This window comes from Vulpes lagopus, chromosome 11 (genome assembly GCF_018345385.1).
Source record: "Vulpes lagopus strain Blue_001 chromosome 11, ASM1834538v1, whole genome shotgun sequence".
Lineage (NCBI taxonomy): Eukaryota > Metazoa > Chordata > Mammalia > Carnivora > Canidae > Vulpes > Vulpes lagopus.
In genome coordinates, this window is record NC_054834.1 from 71,354,182 (window position 1) to 71,371,807 (window position 17,626).

General features: G+C 56.4%; 1 protein-coding gene across 6 annotated transcripts in view; it reads left to right on the top strand.

Moving 5' to 3' along the window:
- The window catches only part of SHANK2 (SH3 and multiple ankyrin repeat domains 2), a 509,567-nt gene that overhangs the window by 341,258 nt on the left and 150,683 nt on the right, over positions 1 to 17,626 (top strand). For all 6 annotated transcript variants that reach the window (XM_041774022.1, XM_041774021.1, XM_041774024.1 and 3 more), the window contains one exon: positions 16,116 to 16,198. In XM_041774022.1, the coding sequence (XP_041629956.1) occupies positions 16,116 to 16,198 (83 nt within the window). The remainder of the gene's footprint in view (positions 1 to 16,115; positions 16,199 to 17,626) is intronic.

A 17,626-nucleotide genomic window follows, 5' to 3' on the forward strand; every position in this document is an offset into this window, starting at 1 on the left:
CTTTACACGTGCTGAGACTTGGGGACGTGAGAACAGACGCTGGGACAGGCAGTTTTCATCAGGGTCAGCCTTGAGTGCATCACCCCCCGTGCCTTTCCCCCAGGGTTGGGAGTGATAGCCCACTCCCCAGATGGAGAAGCTAAGGAGGGTAAGGGTTTGCTGCCATCAGAGCAGCCCAGAGCCTATTGCATGTCCAGGACACAGAGGGCAGCGCTGGCCCCCTGAGACTGAACCCACATGGCGCCAGGAGCAAGGTCTCCCTTGGCCAGCTTGAGGTCAGGGTGATGCCCCGCCTGCCCTTTGCTCAGGCAGGTGCCCCTCCTCCTGGCTGCCCTGCTGGGGGAGTCGGCCACAACAGGCCATGGTGCTGGCCACCCCGGGAACCTCTCACGGCCCCGGTCTGTGAGACATTCTCTGTGGACAGGGCCCCCCACACCTGCACAGAGGTTTGTGCAGACGGAGCTCCGGCCCTCAGCGTTACAACAGTGTCTAATGAGTGCCCAGGGTGCCCTGCATGTGACCACACTGGGCAGCTTGGACAACACAGATTTGTCCCTTCCTGACCCTGGAGGCCTTGGGGGAGGGTCCTTCCCGTGTCCCTGGGCTGTGGCCACGTCCCTCCAGCTTCTGCCTCTGGCTTTTCATCATATTTTCTCCTCTTCTCTCTCTCCTCTTTTGTCTCTTGTAAGGACACCTATCATTGGATTTAGGGCCCCCTCCCCAGATCCAGGGTGACCTGTCCTCAATCCTTCCCTTAACTACATCTAAAAGACCTATTTCCAAAGAAATTACATTCCACGTTCAGAGTGGACATGCATCTGGGGGAAGGCTGTCCAGCCATGGCTCCCCGACGCGTGTGTCTTCATTCAGGCACCAGAGCACCCAGGGCTGAGACCGGCCGACTGCTCCCGCTCATGCTTCCAGCCTCTTCACCTGCAGGCCTCAAGCTAAGGCCTAAACCACAAGGCTCTGGTGCAGGGTGGTGGGGGTGTGGCCTGCCGGGCACACCCTGGTCCCTGTGGATGCAGAAATGGATCTCCTGCACATTGTCAGGCAGAGGTCAGTGCCTGCAGGAGGGGTACCTGGGGCACCTGCTCTGATACGCACAAGGCAGCAGGGTGGGGTGGCAAGTAGCGGTGGACCTGATACCTGCCACCTGACTCTGGGGCCAGGCCTGGGCTCTGACAGGGGTCTCACCAAGGTCACCAGCAGAAGAAATCTGTTTGCCCACCAGGGGCCAGCACCACTCCAGGCAGCAGCAGGGGTGCATGGCCAGCAGGACAGACAGCACCCTGCCCTCCCAAGGCTCCAGTTCCAGTGGTGGGGGGAGGGCGGGGGGGTGCTCCAGGGACGTGTGGAAAAACAAGGACATCATCTCAGTTGCTCGTTGATGCTCTGGGATGAACAGAACCAGCTCATGGCCTGGGGCAGGTGGCTGGAACAGGTGGGGAGGCGGTATCCCATCCAAACTCCCTCTTTGCTCCAGGAATAAGGCTCTGTCCCACTTCTCCCCAAGCACAAGGGTTGTTAGATGAGTTTGTGCAAAGACAGGAGGTGGGCCTCAGGCTCCAAGTGTGGTTGGGCATGGAGGAGCTGCTCTGGGCTGTGTGCATTTCAAAAGTGGGCGCTGAGGCCCAGGAGGAGCCCCAAGTCCTCCCTCCATGAGCAAGGGACAGGCGTGGCTCCTCGCAGGCAAAGGCAGGACTCTGCAGCCAAGCACCTCAACTGGACTCCCAGCTGTGCCCTGTGTCAGCTGTGTGACCTTAGCTAGACACCAAACCTCCCCGAGCTCACCTGTAAAGTAGGGAAGAAGACAGTGCCTCCCTCCTAAGTTTGTTATGTGAGACACAGGATGGCTGTGGGCTTCACACGGCGCCTGGCGTGTTGTGAACATGGGACCATGGTGTGATCTACGCTCGCGCTGATCAGTGTGTGCCGGCACCTGCTGCTGGACTGCCACGGCGTTCTTCTCAGTAATGGGACGTTGCTCAGACATCGTAAGATCCTCAGGCTGATGAGAGTCAGCGTTTGGGCATTTGGGGGAAAACTGGAGAGTAAATGGGGAACAGAAGCCAGGCTGGTTATCTGAAGACAGGAAGGGAAGGAGGGAGGAAAACAAATACAGATGTAGCCTGGCCTTGTAGGCAGGCACCTGGAACAGATTGTGGCTGGAAAAGGATTGGTTCAGGGCCGGCTGGAAAGCAGCGAACCATCGCCAGAGCTGCGAGGAGCAGTTCGGTAGCCCCAGCACAAAGGAGGACAAGACGACTGGCTGGGGTGGCCGGCCATGTGCTGCGACTGCAGGTTTAATGAAGAGTAATGAGGAAAGCAGTGGGGGAACCAGGAAATCCCAAACAACAGGGAAAGTTGAGGGAAGACACCGGGAAGCCCCTGCAAACACAGACCATCTGCAGCCTGGCGGCCGGGCCGACTTACGTCTCAGGAGGATTCGCCAGCGTGCAGCTCCGACAGCTCTATCCAGATGCCGTGGGAAATGGCCCTGATAACTCAGGCGGAGGCGTGGCAGGGAGCAGATGGAGGGGGCTGTCCTGCACACAAGAGGGACACACAGCTGGGGACAAGCACCTGCACTGTAAGACAGTGTCTTCCTTGGGGAGCAGCTCACGGGCAGAAGTGAGTGCAAGCAACAGCGACTTACAGGGTCTGCGCCGGGTGTTTGCGAGGATAGGAGGGCCCAGCTCGGGCCAGCCCTGGAGGTCGGAGGGCATGTGGGGCTGGATGGAAGCCACATGGACTCCCGTGGTCATGCACAGCGGTCCCATGGGAAGCAGCCAACATCCTTGGACTTGGAGGGGCGGGAAAGCTCGGTGGCCCTTGCTGATTTCAAGAGGAGGACACACGCTGCTCCACTGGACCAGCTGGACTGCACACGCTTCTGTCACTTTTCCAGAACCAAAACCCCATCACCTGGTGACTTTGACCATAGAGGCCGCATGATGTATCGGAAGATGCAGAGCCCTGGCCCTGCCATAGCCCTGGTCAGGGACAGGCCTCAGCTTTCCCTTCTGTTGATCAAAGGAGCTGGTCCACACCATGGTGACGTTCCTACCTGTCTTAACATCCTTAACTTCAGCTGGAGCTCCCAAAATTTTCCCCCTCCGCTGTGTCTGTCTGTCCCTCCCCACATGGTACACTAGCTTTGCTGCAGGACTTAGGAGTAGCTGGGGTGCTTCTGGAGTCCTTGCATGGTTGACAGCACACCAGTCTTGGCTAGAGTCAACAAAACCACTGATATTTAGAGTTCACTTTCCAGACTGAGTCAATTTGAGATGAAGAGCTTTAATCAAATCTTTCCCAGGAAATAGAAGCTGGTGTGGGGCCCCAGGTCTGTGTCACCAGAGCTCCTGAGTCCTCGCCGCTTATTGAGCAGTCCTCGGAGAAGACGGGGACTGAATGAGCCTTTCCCAACCCAGAACAAAGCTTGAAGGCCACTTGATTTATCGGAAAGTCTTAGCACCTAGATTGTGGTCATCTGCCCATGTCTTCTCATTTATAACCTCCTCACCTTCCCTGCACCTGCCTCTGGCTGTCCATTAGGAAGCTTCTGACTGCAAAGAACAGAAACCCACTCACAGTGGCGGAGGCGGAGGCAGCAAGCCTGAAGGAGGGCACGTCTAGGGTCTGCTCCATGGCTCAGCAGTGGCTCCACAAGCCACTTGGCCTCTCCCCCATGGCTGCAAGACAGTGGCCACAGCTCCAGGTACCATGCCCTCAGAACTCAATAGGGGAAGGAGAGACCCTAGGAAGCCCCCTCCCCCTGTCTAAATCTCTCCCACAAGTAAAATCTTTCCCAGAGGGCCCTGGAGACTTGCCTTCGAGTTTCCTGGGCCTAACCCATGTCCTGTGACCATCCATAACTGCAGGGGAGGCTGAGAAAGCAAGTCTCTGAGTCTTCCTGCCTCTGCAGTGGGAGGTGACAGGGGAAGCACCAGGAGCTGGGTGTGTGACAGGGACCCAGCTCTCCCAGAAGTGGTGGCTTTTGAAGTGGGCTTTGACAGATGAATAGGAGTTTGGCATATAGCACGCATCCATAGTGTGTTCCAGGTCGAAGTACGGTCTGAGCCCAAGAGCAGCACCCCTCTGCCGTACCCCAGAAGACCACCTCATCTGGCAGATGGCCCCTTAGTGGAAATGGGATTGGAAAGTATGGCACTTACCTAACTAAACACACTGTTTGGTGACACACGTGTTCCTGCACTGACTCTTCAATGCTGGGCCTCCTTACCTTTGGCTCTGCTCGAAAGGAGGGGCGTGTTTCTTTGTGTTTCAGGAAGGATTCTCCCTGCGATCTTTCTGAATCTTTCTAGGGCATCTGGTAGATGACCTCATTTCTAAAAAGTGTTTTCCTTGGGTCTTTTCTGAAGCTCAGATGTTGTGTCAAACTAGGTACCCGTGTGCAGCAATGCAAGTATTGCTTGTGTAGGAGGATTAAGACATTTCCTCGCTTTTATGATACGCAGTTGCAGGGGAGTTATTTTGAGGCACTCACATAACACATATTAGTGTCAAGTGTCTTTAGAACACCAGGAACGTGACTTTAGAACCTGTGGCCCAAGGACCAAACCTGGCCCACTGCCTCTTGGCGTCAATAAAGTTTTATTGGAACACAGCCCCACGCATTCATTTACATACTGTAAACTTATGCAGCCTGTAATGGCTGCAGCAGAGTCACAAGTATCACAGAGTAAGGAGCTGCAGCAGGACCCACATAGCCCGCAAAGCTTGAAATATTTACTCTCTGGCCCTTTACAGAAAGAGTTTGACAACCCCTGATCTAAAATGTTTGCAGAGCCCCTTTTGAAGGACTTCACCAGGTGCCCCACATGAAAATGTGTCTACTTCGTGCTCTGAGCAACTTTCAGAACTGCCCGTTTGGTGAAGGCGACCTCTTGTACAGCATTAGCACCAGGAACAGAAACTATATTCTGTGGGAAGAGGCGGCGATCAAGGGGTGGGCGGTCACAATGGCCAGACCCTACCCTCTAGCTGGGGCCTGGCCAGGGTTTCTCATGACCTCTCACCTTAGAGGGCGGTGACATCGGTGGGCTAGGAGGGCTCTGTGGGGTTTCAGGGTGAGCCCCCAAGGCCTGTACCCAGCCGCATCCGGCCCCCTCTCCAAAGCCAGGAGCACCAGGTGATGCCTGCGTGCAGTCTGGCTCTCACGAAAGGACACAGCTTCCAGTGTTACAGCTTGAACCACAGCCGCTGCTCCCCGAGAGACTGGGGAACGGTCTGCCCCACTACCCACTCAGCGTGGTCTTCCTGGGTGAGTTTCAAGACCAACAGATGGGGGAGGCCTAGCCTCTCGCTGCTATTACTGCAGGAAGAAAAGTCACAGACAGCCCCTTTCCACACTCCTAGCAAAATGTCAAGCAGTTATACTGTTCCTCTGATTTTTTGCTTTTTTTCTTTTTTTTTTAAAGAAGATTCTGTTCAGTGGATGCCTGGGTAGCTCAGTGGTTGAGCATCTGCCTTTGGCTCAGGATGTGATCCCGGGGTCCTGGGATCGAGTCCCACATTGGGCTCCCCATAGGGAGCCTGCTTCTCCCTCTGCCTGCATCTCTGCTTCTCTCTGTGTGTGTCTCATGAATAAGTAAATAAAATCTTTTTTAGAAAAGAGAGAATATTCAGTTCAGGATCAAAGGCAAAGGTTTACAAGTTGGACCTGCCACTGGCTGAGCCATGTGGCCCTGGGCAGACCTTCCCCACAGGCTTCATAGACTGTCCAACGTGAATGACCCCACCAGCCTGGAGGGCCAGGAGGATGGCAGGGGGAAGCCATGGGAGAAGATTTCGTGGTGCTGTGGGTGCCGTGCCTTTCTGCACACAGTGACCCTTCTTCCCATCTTGCCCAGGTCCAGCCCAGTTTTAAAACTTGAAAGGCCCCCTGTGTCCTGTGCAGCCCATCTGCATCGCAGATCATATGTGAGAGTCCCTGGTTCAGGCTTCATCCTGAATCAGTAAGCATCAGTCGAGAACCTACTGGAATGTTCCAATTTTCCATCTTACAGACAGGAAAACCCAAGCCCAGTGTGGGTGAGTCCTGTCCAAGGTCCCACTTCCAACTCTGGCCAGAGCCAACACTACAAAGTGGGCCTTCTCCAGCTAAAAGCTCCGTGAGCAGACCAGGGCCTGCTCTGGAGATGCTCAGATGCTACTGGGAGACTCAGACAGTAAGCAAATGTGCAAACAAATCATAAATTCAAATACAGTGAGGAACTGGAAGAAAATAAAGCAGAAGAAAGGGCTGAGAATTGGGACATGGAGGGCATCTCTGAGCAGCAGCAGAGGCCCCTCTGCATCAGTGAGCTCAGGGACTGGCTCATGCAGACCTACAGCAGCATCCTGGGAGAGCCCAGGCAGTGCAAGGGCACTGTGGTAGCTGAGGTTGGCCTGCTGGAGGAAGAGAAGACAGCCCTGTGGCTGGAACAAGTCGAATGAGGAGATGGGGCTTGGGTCAGCTCACAGAGGGTCTCAGCCATGGTGGGGAGCTTGGATTTTCATCCCCAGTTCTAATGGGAAGCTGTTGTATTTTGACTGGCAGATGTGATCCAATTTAATATTTTTATAATAAAGGGTGAATTCAGGAGAGACTCTTCAGCAAGCTTTTGTGGTCCTCAGATGAAAAGTGACGGGGCCTCCGAAGTGGGGGAGGCTGTGGATAGATGTGCGGATGCTGGCTCTGTCTCGGGACTCCAGCTGAGGGCACTTGCAGGCCGGCTGGGGAGACGATGGATGGCGCCAGGATGACGCCTCCCTTTGGGGCTGGCCCCTTGGTGTTCCGCGCCCCGTTGGCACAAGTACCGAGGTTTTCTCCTCTGTTCCTGGAGCTGGGAACACCGTTTCCCACGGCGCCTCAAGGGCCCCTCCTGTGACCCTCCGTGAGCCGTGGCTCACAATGGGAGCACCCCAGGGGCTCCTGCTAACTCCGAAAGCAGAGCGGGGTGCCCAGGCGTCGGTCCCTCGTGGGTCTCCCTTCTGCTTACGGCTCCGGCGTCAGGTCCAGGTGCACAGGACACCAAGCAGACACTACTTCCTGCTTTGCCCACACAGGGACGTCCTGTACATAAGTGCAGGTGCAGGACGTTCCGTCAAGTGGCAGGAAACGCTGGGGCACCCGACCGGTGTCACCAGGGGTGCTTTGCCTGGGGCCGCACTGCAGATGCTCGGTGTCCACGCTGCTTATTCACAGTGGCAGCCGAGTCTTCCAACCCCGCCGCGCCCTGTGCCAGGGACCTCTCCAAACCTCTGCCCACACCCTGTGAGGTCCTGCAGCCGCGCTGGAGCTCTGTATCCTGTGGGCGAGGGTTTTTGGTGAGGCCGGGGGTCCCCCCCACCCCGAGCCTTTCCTGCTCCAAGGCGGCCGGCTTCCCTTTCAGACCTCACATCCTTTGCTCTCCGCGGGGAGCGATGCTCGCCTCCCGTCGCGATTTCGAACGCATCCCGGCCGTGTCTTTGTCTCCTCCACCAGCCACCGCTGGCAGGTAACACGCCTGGTAGTACTTAGGAAATGCTTTTGCGTGATTTATTACAAAGTAATGAGACAATTTAATTTGAATCAAGTTCTTTGCACATTATTGCTTCTATTAGGAAAACCGTGTATTGCTTATCACGTTAGCGGTGAGGAGGAGCACCAGGCAGGGTGTCGTCACAATTGCCGACCCGAGACGCGGACCCACCTGTAAGAGCGCGCCTCTGCTGAGTGGGCGAGCGGGCTCCGGGGGCCAGAGCCCGCATCCTCACCGGTGCGCCGTGAGATGACGCTGCCGCCCTGCCCGGGAGCAAGATGGGCTCCCCCGAGCCAGGAGCGGCGTCATTTGTGAATGAATTGCCCACACCCCGACTTCCTGCACAGCTTGTGTCTCCGAACACCAAGATGGCAGTGAACGCAGGGCTGCATCTCGCCCGGGACGTGGCGGCCTCCCGCCTGTGTAGGGTGGGGCAGGGGCAGGAGGGCCACACCGATCACCCAGTACTTCCCCACCAGGAAGCAGGAAGCAGGATACAGGGAGTGGCGGCGTGTGTAGACAGGGCTGGGAGGCTGCAGCTCAGCAGCCAGTGACAGATGACACAGGGAACCCTGCCCCTCCCTGCTTGCTCGCGGCTGCCAGGCTTCCCAAGGATGAGGCCGGGCCCTGCCCCGGCCGCCCGTGGAGTGGCCCTCTGTGCCGCCCTACAGCCAGCACCGCCGCAGCGATCTGGGCCGCCTGCCCACGCCTGGCATCTCTGCCCAGCTGGGACACCTGTTGAGGCCACCAGCACCCCCCTCAGAGAAGCCTCATCCTTCCTGATTGGCAGAGCCCAGAAATTTCTAGGACAGCCGCTGTCATTTCCGATCCCTGGAGGTCCCTCTTTCTAATAGTGTCCCAGTTCCTGCCTGCGTTAGCCTGTCACCGGAATGCGTTCACCAGGAGAGTGACCGAGACGAGGCTTCTCTCAGGCTTGCGTTTTGCTGCCCTGGGGAGGGCGGGGACCCCCACCACCACCACCACCACTGCTTCTTAGGATAAACGCACCAGCCTCCCTAACGGGAGTCCTCCAGGGAGGGGCCCCCAGGCTCCGCCGCCCCCGCCCCCAGCGACCCCCCGCCCAGACCCACCCCTGTATGCACGGCCCATGTTCCATGGACCTCGCCAGGGAAAAGCTCTGCAATGATCTGGGGAATTTTGCCTTTGAACCCATGTGCCTATGAGTAGCTCCCTGCGGTAATTCCCCCGAGGCTCCTGCGAGTTCTTGCCCTTGGCCGCGTACCCAAAAATTCTTTCAAGCTGAGAAGATCCGACTTGCCCTTGGTTTTTTGCATGCAATGATATGTTTGTGGATACAAAATTTAGTGAGTAATGAGGCTGACCCCACGTTAGATTTCAGAGACAATTAAGCATAGACCGGTTTGCATGTGGCTGTTTGCTCTTCAGATTTCACAGCCCGGGGATTTTGTTTTCCAGGTCACAGGCATGTCTCTGGGACCCCACAAAGCTTTGAAGCCACTGGGGGCTGGGTTGTAGAGCCTGATGGCCTCAATGTCCCCACTGCCTCCCACCTCCCCCACCCCCCACCCCAGCAGTTCTACAACCCCAAAGGGGGTCAACCTGTCGGATTCAAGGCACCTCCCTGCATCTGCGCGTGTGCCTCTCCTACTAACTCTGGGCATAGCACCCTCCCCATGTTGGTGCCTCATCTGGCATCTGGCTCGTGCCATGGTGCCAGGCATCTTGTCCACCTGTGTACCACCTTACCTGCACACTGGTGGCTTGGGACAGTTGTCACCAGCAGCAGCAGACATTGTGTGAATTGTTTCCATGGAACGTGGTTGTTGGACAAAGTTCCCGCCACGTGTGCGAGTCAACCCTGGGTCGTTGAGTGAGATTCCAGCCTGGCTAGTGGAAGCAGGTGCAACTGTTGTGTTCTGTCATCTTAGCCTGCTTGGGTGACTCGGAGCAGGGATGTCCTGGGCCTGCACCCCAGCCTCTTACCTCCCAGCTGCGTCCCCTAGACCTTGCCCTGGGTGAGCACCCAGCTGAGACCAGAGCCCTGTGTGATCGGCCCCTCTGGCTTCTCTGATATGCCTCAGAACCTTTATCTTGTGGTTCCACCTCCTTCTGGAATGTTCTCCTCTTGCTCTTACCTCTCCAGCCTCCTGACCCATTCACTCCTGCTCCTGCATCAGCCCTTCTCCTACAGGAAGCCCCCCCAGCCCCTTTCTGGTTCTCACAGCACCGTATCCAGCACTCGTGTGACTCTCGGAATAGTACTTGGCTTCCCACTTGCCCAGTGTAAGGTTTTCCCAAGGTTCCTGTATCAAATGACCATGGGCTGAGAATACAGAAGTGCGTTATTCCCAGTTCTGGAGGCTTGAGGTCTGAGCACAAGGTGTCAGCAGGGCTGCGTCCCTCCAAGGGCTCCAGGAAGGGTCCTTGCCCAGCTCTTCCAGCTTCCACTGTTTGCTGGAAATCCATGGTGTGCATTGGTGTACAGCCCCGTCCCTCTAGTCTCTGCCTCTGTCTTCACCTGGCTTCTCTGACCCAGGTGCCTCTATGCCCCCAAATCTCCTTCTCTTTTCTCAGATGAGGACCAGTCATTGGTTTTAGGGCCCTCACTAAATCCAGGGTGATATCATCTTGAGATCCTTAACTAAACACATCTGCAAAGGCCCTGTTTCCAAACAAGGGCACATGCCCAGGTCCAGGGAGTTACAACTTGAGCTCATCTTCGGTGGGGCCACCATTCAACACACCACACCTGACAACTCCATCAGGGCCAGACTGGGCCTGGTTTGATCTCTGCAAAGTGCCAAGTAACTAGTCCATTCTCTGGCACTCAGTAGGTATTCAGTGTGCTATGGCTGCATTAATGTGCTAACGAACATAGCTTAGCCACTGGTTCCAGCCGCCCCTGAACTTCAGCCCTACACCAAAGCCCAGTCCCAGTGGAGCAAGGGAGAGATGCAGCTGTTTGACTTGACGGTCCCATCCTAGTCCAGATCTGGAGAGCTCCAGGTGAAGCCATCTAGTCTACCTCAACGGTCCTTGTGTTCAAGGTTAAAATGCCCACTATGATCCTTCCCATGTGAGACAGGGCAGACAGAGCCAGCCCAGGGCCCTGCATGCTCACACATCTTTGTCACTCCAGGCTCGGCTTCCTGTGGCTCTACGTCTATACCTTCTTCAGGATCAGGCCCTGCTGCCACGGGAGCTTGTTCACAACTAATGAATCCTAAATGCCAATGGTCATCACTGGTACCTGCTACCTCCTAGACCAGCTAAACAGCAGCCTTCCCTGTAGGCCCATTGCGGGACCCTGCTGGGAGAAAGGGGATCTTGGGCCTTAGTTAAAAGCCACTTGATGCCTGGACACCTATGGTGCTGTGAGGCAGGGCCAGGAGTGTGTTCAGACCTGCCAGTGGGATGGGGTCTCTGGGGCCCTCTGTGCGAGCCCTGATTTCCATGATCCTCTTGTCTCGTTCCAAGTGCACTGAGTAAACCCTTTACTGTGGTGTGCATTGGGACTGTTGGATGAATGGGAACATGGAAACCTCAATCATGTGGCTCCCGGGAGAGTTTCAACACGAAGCCATCTCCCAGTGTTGATGTGGTTCTGTATGGACACCTCTCACATTCTCTGAGAAAGCCAATGGCCTGTATTCCATCTTTGCATGCACTTAGGAAAGGTTGCCTGACCCTTCAAGGCACTTTACTTCCACCTCTGCCAAAATAACCATAATAAATATAGGGTTCTATGATGGCCATCATGTGACTAGTATCCTCTGTGATTGCACTGTGTACAACCTGCACAGCTGTACGGGTGGGGCTAAGGTGCCTGCCCCCTTTGCCTTCCACAGCTCCTGCTACAGGAAACTGGCAAAGAAGGGTACATTTTGTATTCATTGAAGAGCCTTCCCACCCTACTCAGAAAACACATTTGAAGACAGCACAGCTAGATTATGTTTTTTTGGTTTAGCCAACACACCCAAGTAGAATCTTACCAAGAACAGACACTGTGCCTGTTCACTTAGGGAGCATCAGAGAGGAACAAGGCATTGATGTTTGCTCCCAAGGGCTGCATAGTTGACAGGTTAGTGGGTGAGAAGAAGGACCAGGCTTGGGCCAGGCTCAAAGGCATCCTCGAGGAGAGAATGTGTGACATTGACCATCACTGGGAGGGTTTAGGACGGCTTCCGCCCCGTGCGGGAGCCTGTGAGGTAAGCAGTGTTGGGGAGGGCATGGCAGGCAGAGGGGACACAGAGCATAAGGCAGTGAGGTGTGAAGGGTCTGTGTGTGAGTGCTTGGTGAGAGACATGATATGTCTCAATGATAGAGCGTTTCAGGAGTGAAAACGAGCCAGGGGCCCCTGCAGGAAGGCTGTGGTCCAGGCCAGGGGGCAAATGCAAAGCAGGGGTGCAGTGTAGTCAGCAGGGCTGGGCTGCTGGTTTCACCAGACTGTGTCCCCAGGCCCAGGTGGTGTTGGCCTCTGGGTCCACACCAAGGTCAGCTGCCTGGGGCCCGCATGGGCTCTGGGGCAGTGTCCCCGTGAAGGCAGCTGCCAGTACGTTTGGGGTGCATCTGGGGAGCAGGTCTGCTGATGCACGGCCAGGCCGGCCAGTGGAGGCCGGGTGGCCTCTGTTTTCTGGGGCTTCGGCACAGCTCCCGAGGCATCTTGCACAGGCCCCATCTGCATACCGCAGCTTCCGCATGTGGCCACAGACATCATCCTGAGGCAGCTTTTAGATTCATAAACCAGGATAAGGAGCCCTCTGAGAGTTTCTCATCTCCAGGCAGGTTCCTCCTTAGGACCCGGGGGTGGGAATGCCCAGTCTGATTCGTGGGGGTAGAGGGAACGCTGTACAGTTGTGCCATTCAGAGGAAACTAGACGTGAACTGTTCTAAGGGAACGATGCTTCCATTCAGAGCTCCCACTGCTTTTCACGGTTTGCTACAAAGACTGTACACTTCTAGCAGCCTGGGACTTCCCTTCCAGTTGCATCTCGGGCTGCCTGGGCGCTCCACCACGCCGAGCTGCTCCTGCCCTCTGGGTACGACCCAGGATCCCGTGATTGTCCCAGTTGGAGGCTTATTCACTCAAGACTCTTCAATGTTCCTTTGCCCACCTGCACTGACGCACCCAAGATCCACCCCTATCTTGTGTTCACACCCGTTCTGCAGCAGCCTACAGACGTGATGGGTGTGTGGCCCTTGGCTGGGTACTGTGGGTGTCGGCTGTCCAGTACCCAAATCTCCTGGGGGATTGAGGCGCCATAACAGGGGCCTTATCTCAGTGGCTCCTCAAAATGCCTATGAGTCAAATATTACTGCCACCACTTTGCAGGCAGGACAGGCTCTGAGCCGCTAAGCTGATAAATGCCTGGGTTGGGATTCAAACCCGGGTCTGTCTGTGAATAAAAATAAGACAGGGTCACGATGAGCAGGAGCTGGGGGCTATTTAGATCCTGAAGTAAAGCAGGACAGAAGTGATAGGAGTCCTTCTTCATATCAGAGACTAAAGGGGTTTAATGCTTGCTCAGCAAGCAGAACAGAGCCACACGTTTTAGGGGCAAGACGGTTGCAGCCATAAGTGGGAGTCAGAAAGTTCATTGAATGAGGAATCGCTGAGAAGACTCCGAGGGCTCGGAGAGGGGCTCCATCTTTAGGCCCGGAGGGGGTCCCTGGGAGGAGGAGGGACAACAGTGACCCTGCTCAGGAGGATTGTGTTACCAACACATGCTGCACCCCTGGGCCACGGCGGGTTATTTCATTAACTCTTTCTCAGCCCACAGGGCATGTTTTGCTCTTAATCCCATTTTGCAGAGCAGGACACTGAAGCTGTGAAGCTCAGAGTGACCTGAGCCAGAGCATAGCTGGGGCTTGAGCTGAGTTGTGTATGATACCAGTGCTGCCCCTCACCCACCACAGCAGACCGTCCCTGTGCGGTCACTGGGGTAGCCAACAAGTGTTGCACTGGCCCTAACAAGGTCCCCCATCGCAGGGTGAGGGGGGATGGCTGGGAAGAAATGTATGGTCTTCTGTGAGGCACACATAGCCCGAGGCAGCATTTGGTCCTGCCAGCAGAGTTGGCCCACAGTAGGGCCGCCGCCTGAACTGCAAGACAGGTTCGCCTAAGAGCTGGGCAGAGGCAGGCGTCGAGGGCCACCTGTGTCCCCAGGGGAGGTATGGCTGAGGACTCGCAGGGCCGGCACCGTCTTTCCCAGGCTTCTGGGGGCTGCTTGCCAGCAGCTCCTCATGCAGAGGGAAGTGTAGGGCCAATGCGGTGGCTCGGCGGCCCGGGCCTTGGTGAGCCTTTCCATGGAGAAGCGGGTCACAGAGCTTGCACCTGCCTGGCACCTGAGGTAGCCACCGGGCCACATTGAGGAGCTCAGCGAGAAGTGAGGCGGGTGGGAAGGCAGGACATGTCTGTGCCTTGGTTGCGGGACACCAGGGAGACAGAAGGGCAGCTGGGCCTGGCAGAGGGTCTGCTTACCACGGAGCCTGCACTCGTGCCGGGTTCTCCTGCCTTGACTCCTGTGGTTTCCTGGGTCCTAGCTAAGCCCCAGCCTGCTACCATATCTGATGGCAACTGATGGCTCCCTGGGGTCCCCCGGGCACACCCCCCACCCCCCGCACCATTGTGGGTATTGCCCATCTGACCTCACAGTTACCCTGGGAGGCCCATGGCTTCTTCTCATTGCCTTGTAACATGAGGGCAAAGTTCAGAGGCTTAGGGAGCCCCATCATCTATGAAAGGCCAGGCCAACTGTGTGACCCTGCCCATGGGCTCCCAGGGCCCTGGACTCCCGGCTCTGCATCAGCTGGGCTTCAGGGGCTGAGCCAGGGGGCTCATAGTCACAGCCCTGCTCCCAAAGCTGAGGTTCTCTGTGCCCAGGGTAGGAGGCAGAGTAAGAGCACAGGAACAGAACCCCTCCTCTAGTATGAGACCCTAGGCCAGTCATCCTGAGTTGCATGGTCTGTCAGTGTGAAAGTAAGTGTCTGCAGGATACCAGCCCTTTTTTGGAAGGCAGGGTCACCCTGGCAAGTTCTGTTGCAGGCTTGTCCGATGCAAGGGCAGGAGCTCAGGAGTGGCTCAGGACATGTGTGCATTCCCCAGCTGTGTGCCTCAGCCCCTCTGAAGTTCCCCTGCCTCATCTATGCAATGGGAAGCTCTCGGCAGCCCATCACTCCTCCGACTAAGCACTCCTAGCCCCCGGGCCACCTGATCTGGGTTGGCTGAGCTGCTCCCAGTGGTCTGCATGCTGGGGCCCCTGCTTCCTGCCGGCCCTGAATCCAGTGCTGGACAAAGCTGACCTTCACTTGTCTGTGACTCTGAGCCTGTCAGCACGCTGCTCCCTCTGTTTGCAGTCTTCCCCCCAGAGATAGGGGCCTGCTGGACTCTTCAGGACCTCTGGCATGCAGCCCTTCCATGGCCAGCCCCTTAGGACCCTGGAGAAAGCCTCTCCACGTTGCCTCCGCCCCTCCTCCTTCCCTGCACTGTGGGCCTAGCCTTGCAGCTGCTGACTTACTTCCGGGGCAGCAGAGTCCTGGGGGGAATGCAGCCCCTGGAAGGTGGAGCGGGGGACCACTGTTTAGCCCAGGCTGTGTGGCCCACCAGGAAGTTCACTTCCGTCCCGCGCCCCCGGGCGCTGCCGGGGGTGGACAATCATGTGGCTAAGTGCCCTTACTGTAAATGATGGGAGGCTTTGGCAGCTGAAGCAAAGTTGGAGCTTTCGGGTTTCTTTCCTTTAAAAAAAAAAAAATGCCGTGCCAAGAGGCAGGCGGTGTGGCTTTAGGTCGTCTCTCAAAGGAGGAAGCCCATGAGCCCTGTTCTCCCCATCCCCACAACTCATCGTCCCCTAAAGGAGGCCGTGCCATCAGCGGCTTCGGTGTCGCTGGAGTGACCTGCCTCCTCCCGCTAGGAGCCCCCACCCATCGGCAGCGCCCCGGCCGCCCCCTCCGCCAGCCTGCGGTTTCTCTGTGCGGGATGACGCCGAGCAGCTGCCGCCGTGGCATTGTGGGCTCCTTGGTGATTGTGGGGACACCACATTCATTCGGACCGAGAGGGAGGGGTCGCTGCGTCTCGGCACCGGCTCGTGCGGAGAGCAAATAGAATTTGATTTTTGAAAACCCCTTCAGGAAGAAGAAGAAGAAAAAAAAAAAAAAAACCTGCTGCCTCATTTCTCCTCTGGCTGATTTCAGCTCCCCTGGAAGATGCATCGGCCTGGACGCCCTAGCGCCACTGCCCTCGCTGCCTCCGGGCCACTTACTTTCTTTGCCTTTGGGTGCCCGGAGCCAGCCCGCACTGCCATGGCTCGGCGGCCTCCCCACCATGCCTGACTCCTTCCTCCCGCTCGCTCGGCTCCGCTCCGGCTCTGCCTCTGCCTGCCCCCCCTCCGAGCCCCATTGTGCCGTGCCCGCCTATCCCGTTAGCCGGCCCCCCAGCTGCCTCCGCTCCTCCTGCGCCCTGTGCCGCTCAGTTTCCTCCATGCTGCCTGGATCCGGCGAGCTGGGTGATTAATTGGCTATGATGATGAACGTCCCCGGCGGAGGATCAGCCACGGTGATGATGACGGGTTACAATAATGGTCGCTATCCCCGGAATTCTCTCTACAGTGACTGCATCATCGAGGAGAAGACGGTGGTCCTGCAGAAGAAGGACAATGAGGGTTTTGGATTCGTGCTCCGAGGGGCAAAAGGTAAGAGCAGCTGCTCCCAGCCTGGGTGCATTCCCATGTTGTGTGAGTGTGTGAGTGTGTGAGTGTGTGTGTGTGCACGCCGTATGAAAATTCTCCCCGGCTCAGAAAGAAGCCTTCTTCCTGGGGGCACTTGGTTGCTAGACAACCGTGTTCTTTAACATTCTCCCTTACTCAGAAAACATCGGGGCTTCCTTTAGGAATATTTTCAATTTTCTGTGCACAATATTGCTCTGAACGAGCTCTTGCTTGCTCGCTCTCCCTTCTTCCCTCCCCCCACCCTTTTAAGGAAAAAAAAAATCATGGGTTTAATCTTATATTTTGTGGTTTCATTCAGCCCAACGGTGGCTGGATTTGGTGCTCCTGGGCTCAGATATCCAAAATTACCCAGCGCTGAGTTTCGGATATCTAGAAACTGCCCCATTCTGGGAGTGGGCTTCGGCTCCAAGTGCGGCAGGCGTCTGTGTGTGCCCGCCCCTAAGGTGACTTTGCAAAGGAAATGTGGCAAGATGGTCCCCCTCTGTCGTGGACTCTACCGTCAGCATACACGCCATGTGGCCTGGGGTGGGGGGCTCTGGGGATGCATTCCATGGCAGGGTACCCCACACTAGCCCTTTACGTGGGGGCTTCCCTTTCAAAAGAAAACAAAATGGCATCAGCTCCCCGTGAGAGGAGACATCTGTCCACCGCGTGTGTGGGTAAGCCATGTGGAAGTTTCATCTGAGAGCCTCTGGGCTGCGCCAGGGTCCAGCACCTGTTCTGGGAAAGGCCTCCTTCCCCGGGTGGCAGCCCCACACGCCCAAAGCTCTGGCTGCCCGGAAGCAGCCTGTCCAGAGAGTGAAAGAAAAGACGAATCTGTCCCCGTGTGTGAGTGTGTGTGTGTGTGTCCATGACTGAGTGATATTGTGTCACCTCTCCCTGCTGGGGTCATCCTCATCTTCTCACCCACCCACCCACCCCCGGCTGCTCATAACTACCCAGGGAAGTCCATCTCTTGCCCTGGAATTTTGCTCAGCAGCTCTGTGGGGCCCAGAAACCAAGGCTCACTCTGCTGAGGAGCAGGGGCCCAGCCTTCCCGTGGGTGCTGGCCGCAGAGTGGTCACAGAGAGCCAGGCTCCCTGTAGAAAGAATTCATAAGCAGTTTCCAAATCCACAGCCACCCACTGGGTCAGCATTATGATCCGTCCAGGCTCCAAGTTGAATTCCCTTGGTTGCGAGTCTACGTAGATATAAATTTGGCAAATGGTTTGGTGTGGTGTTTCTGTAGCTCTGTGTGGTTATGGGGGGGAACTTTTCCATTTTTAGAACTGAAAATGTTTAGTCACTGATGCTTTTAAAGAAAATGACAGGCATGTACATATAGACATGTACAGCAGGGCACATTGTTCGGTGTTTTCAACAGAAAGGCCAAGAGATGTGGTGGCACCAAAA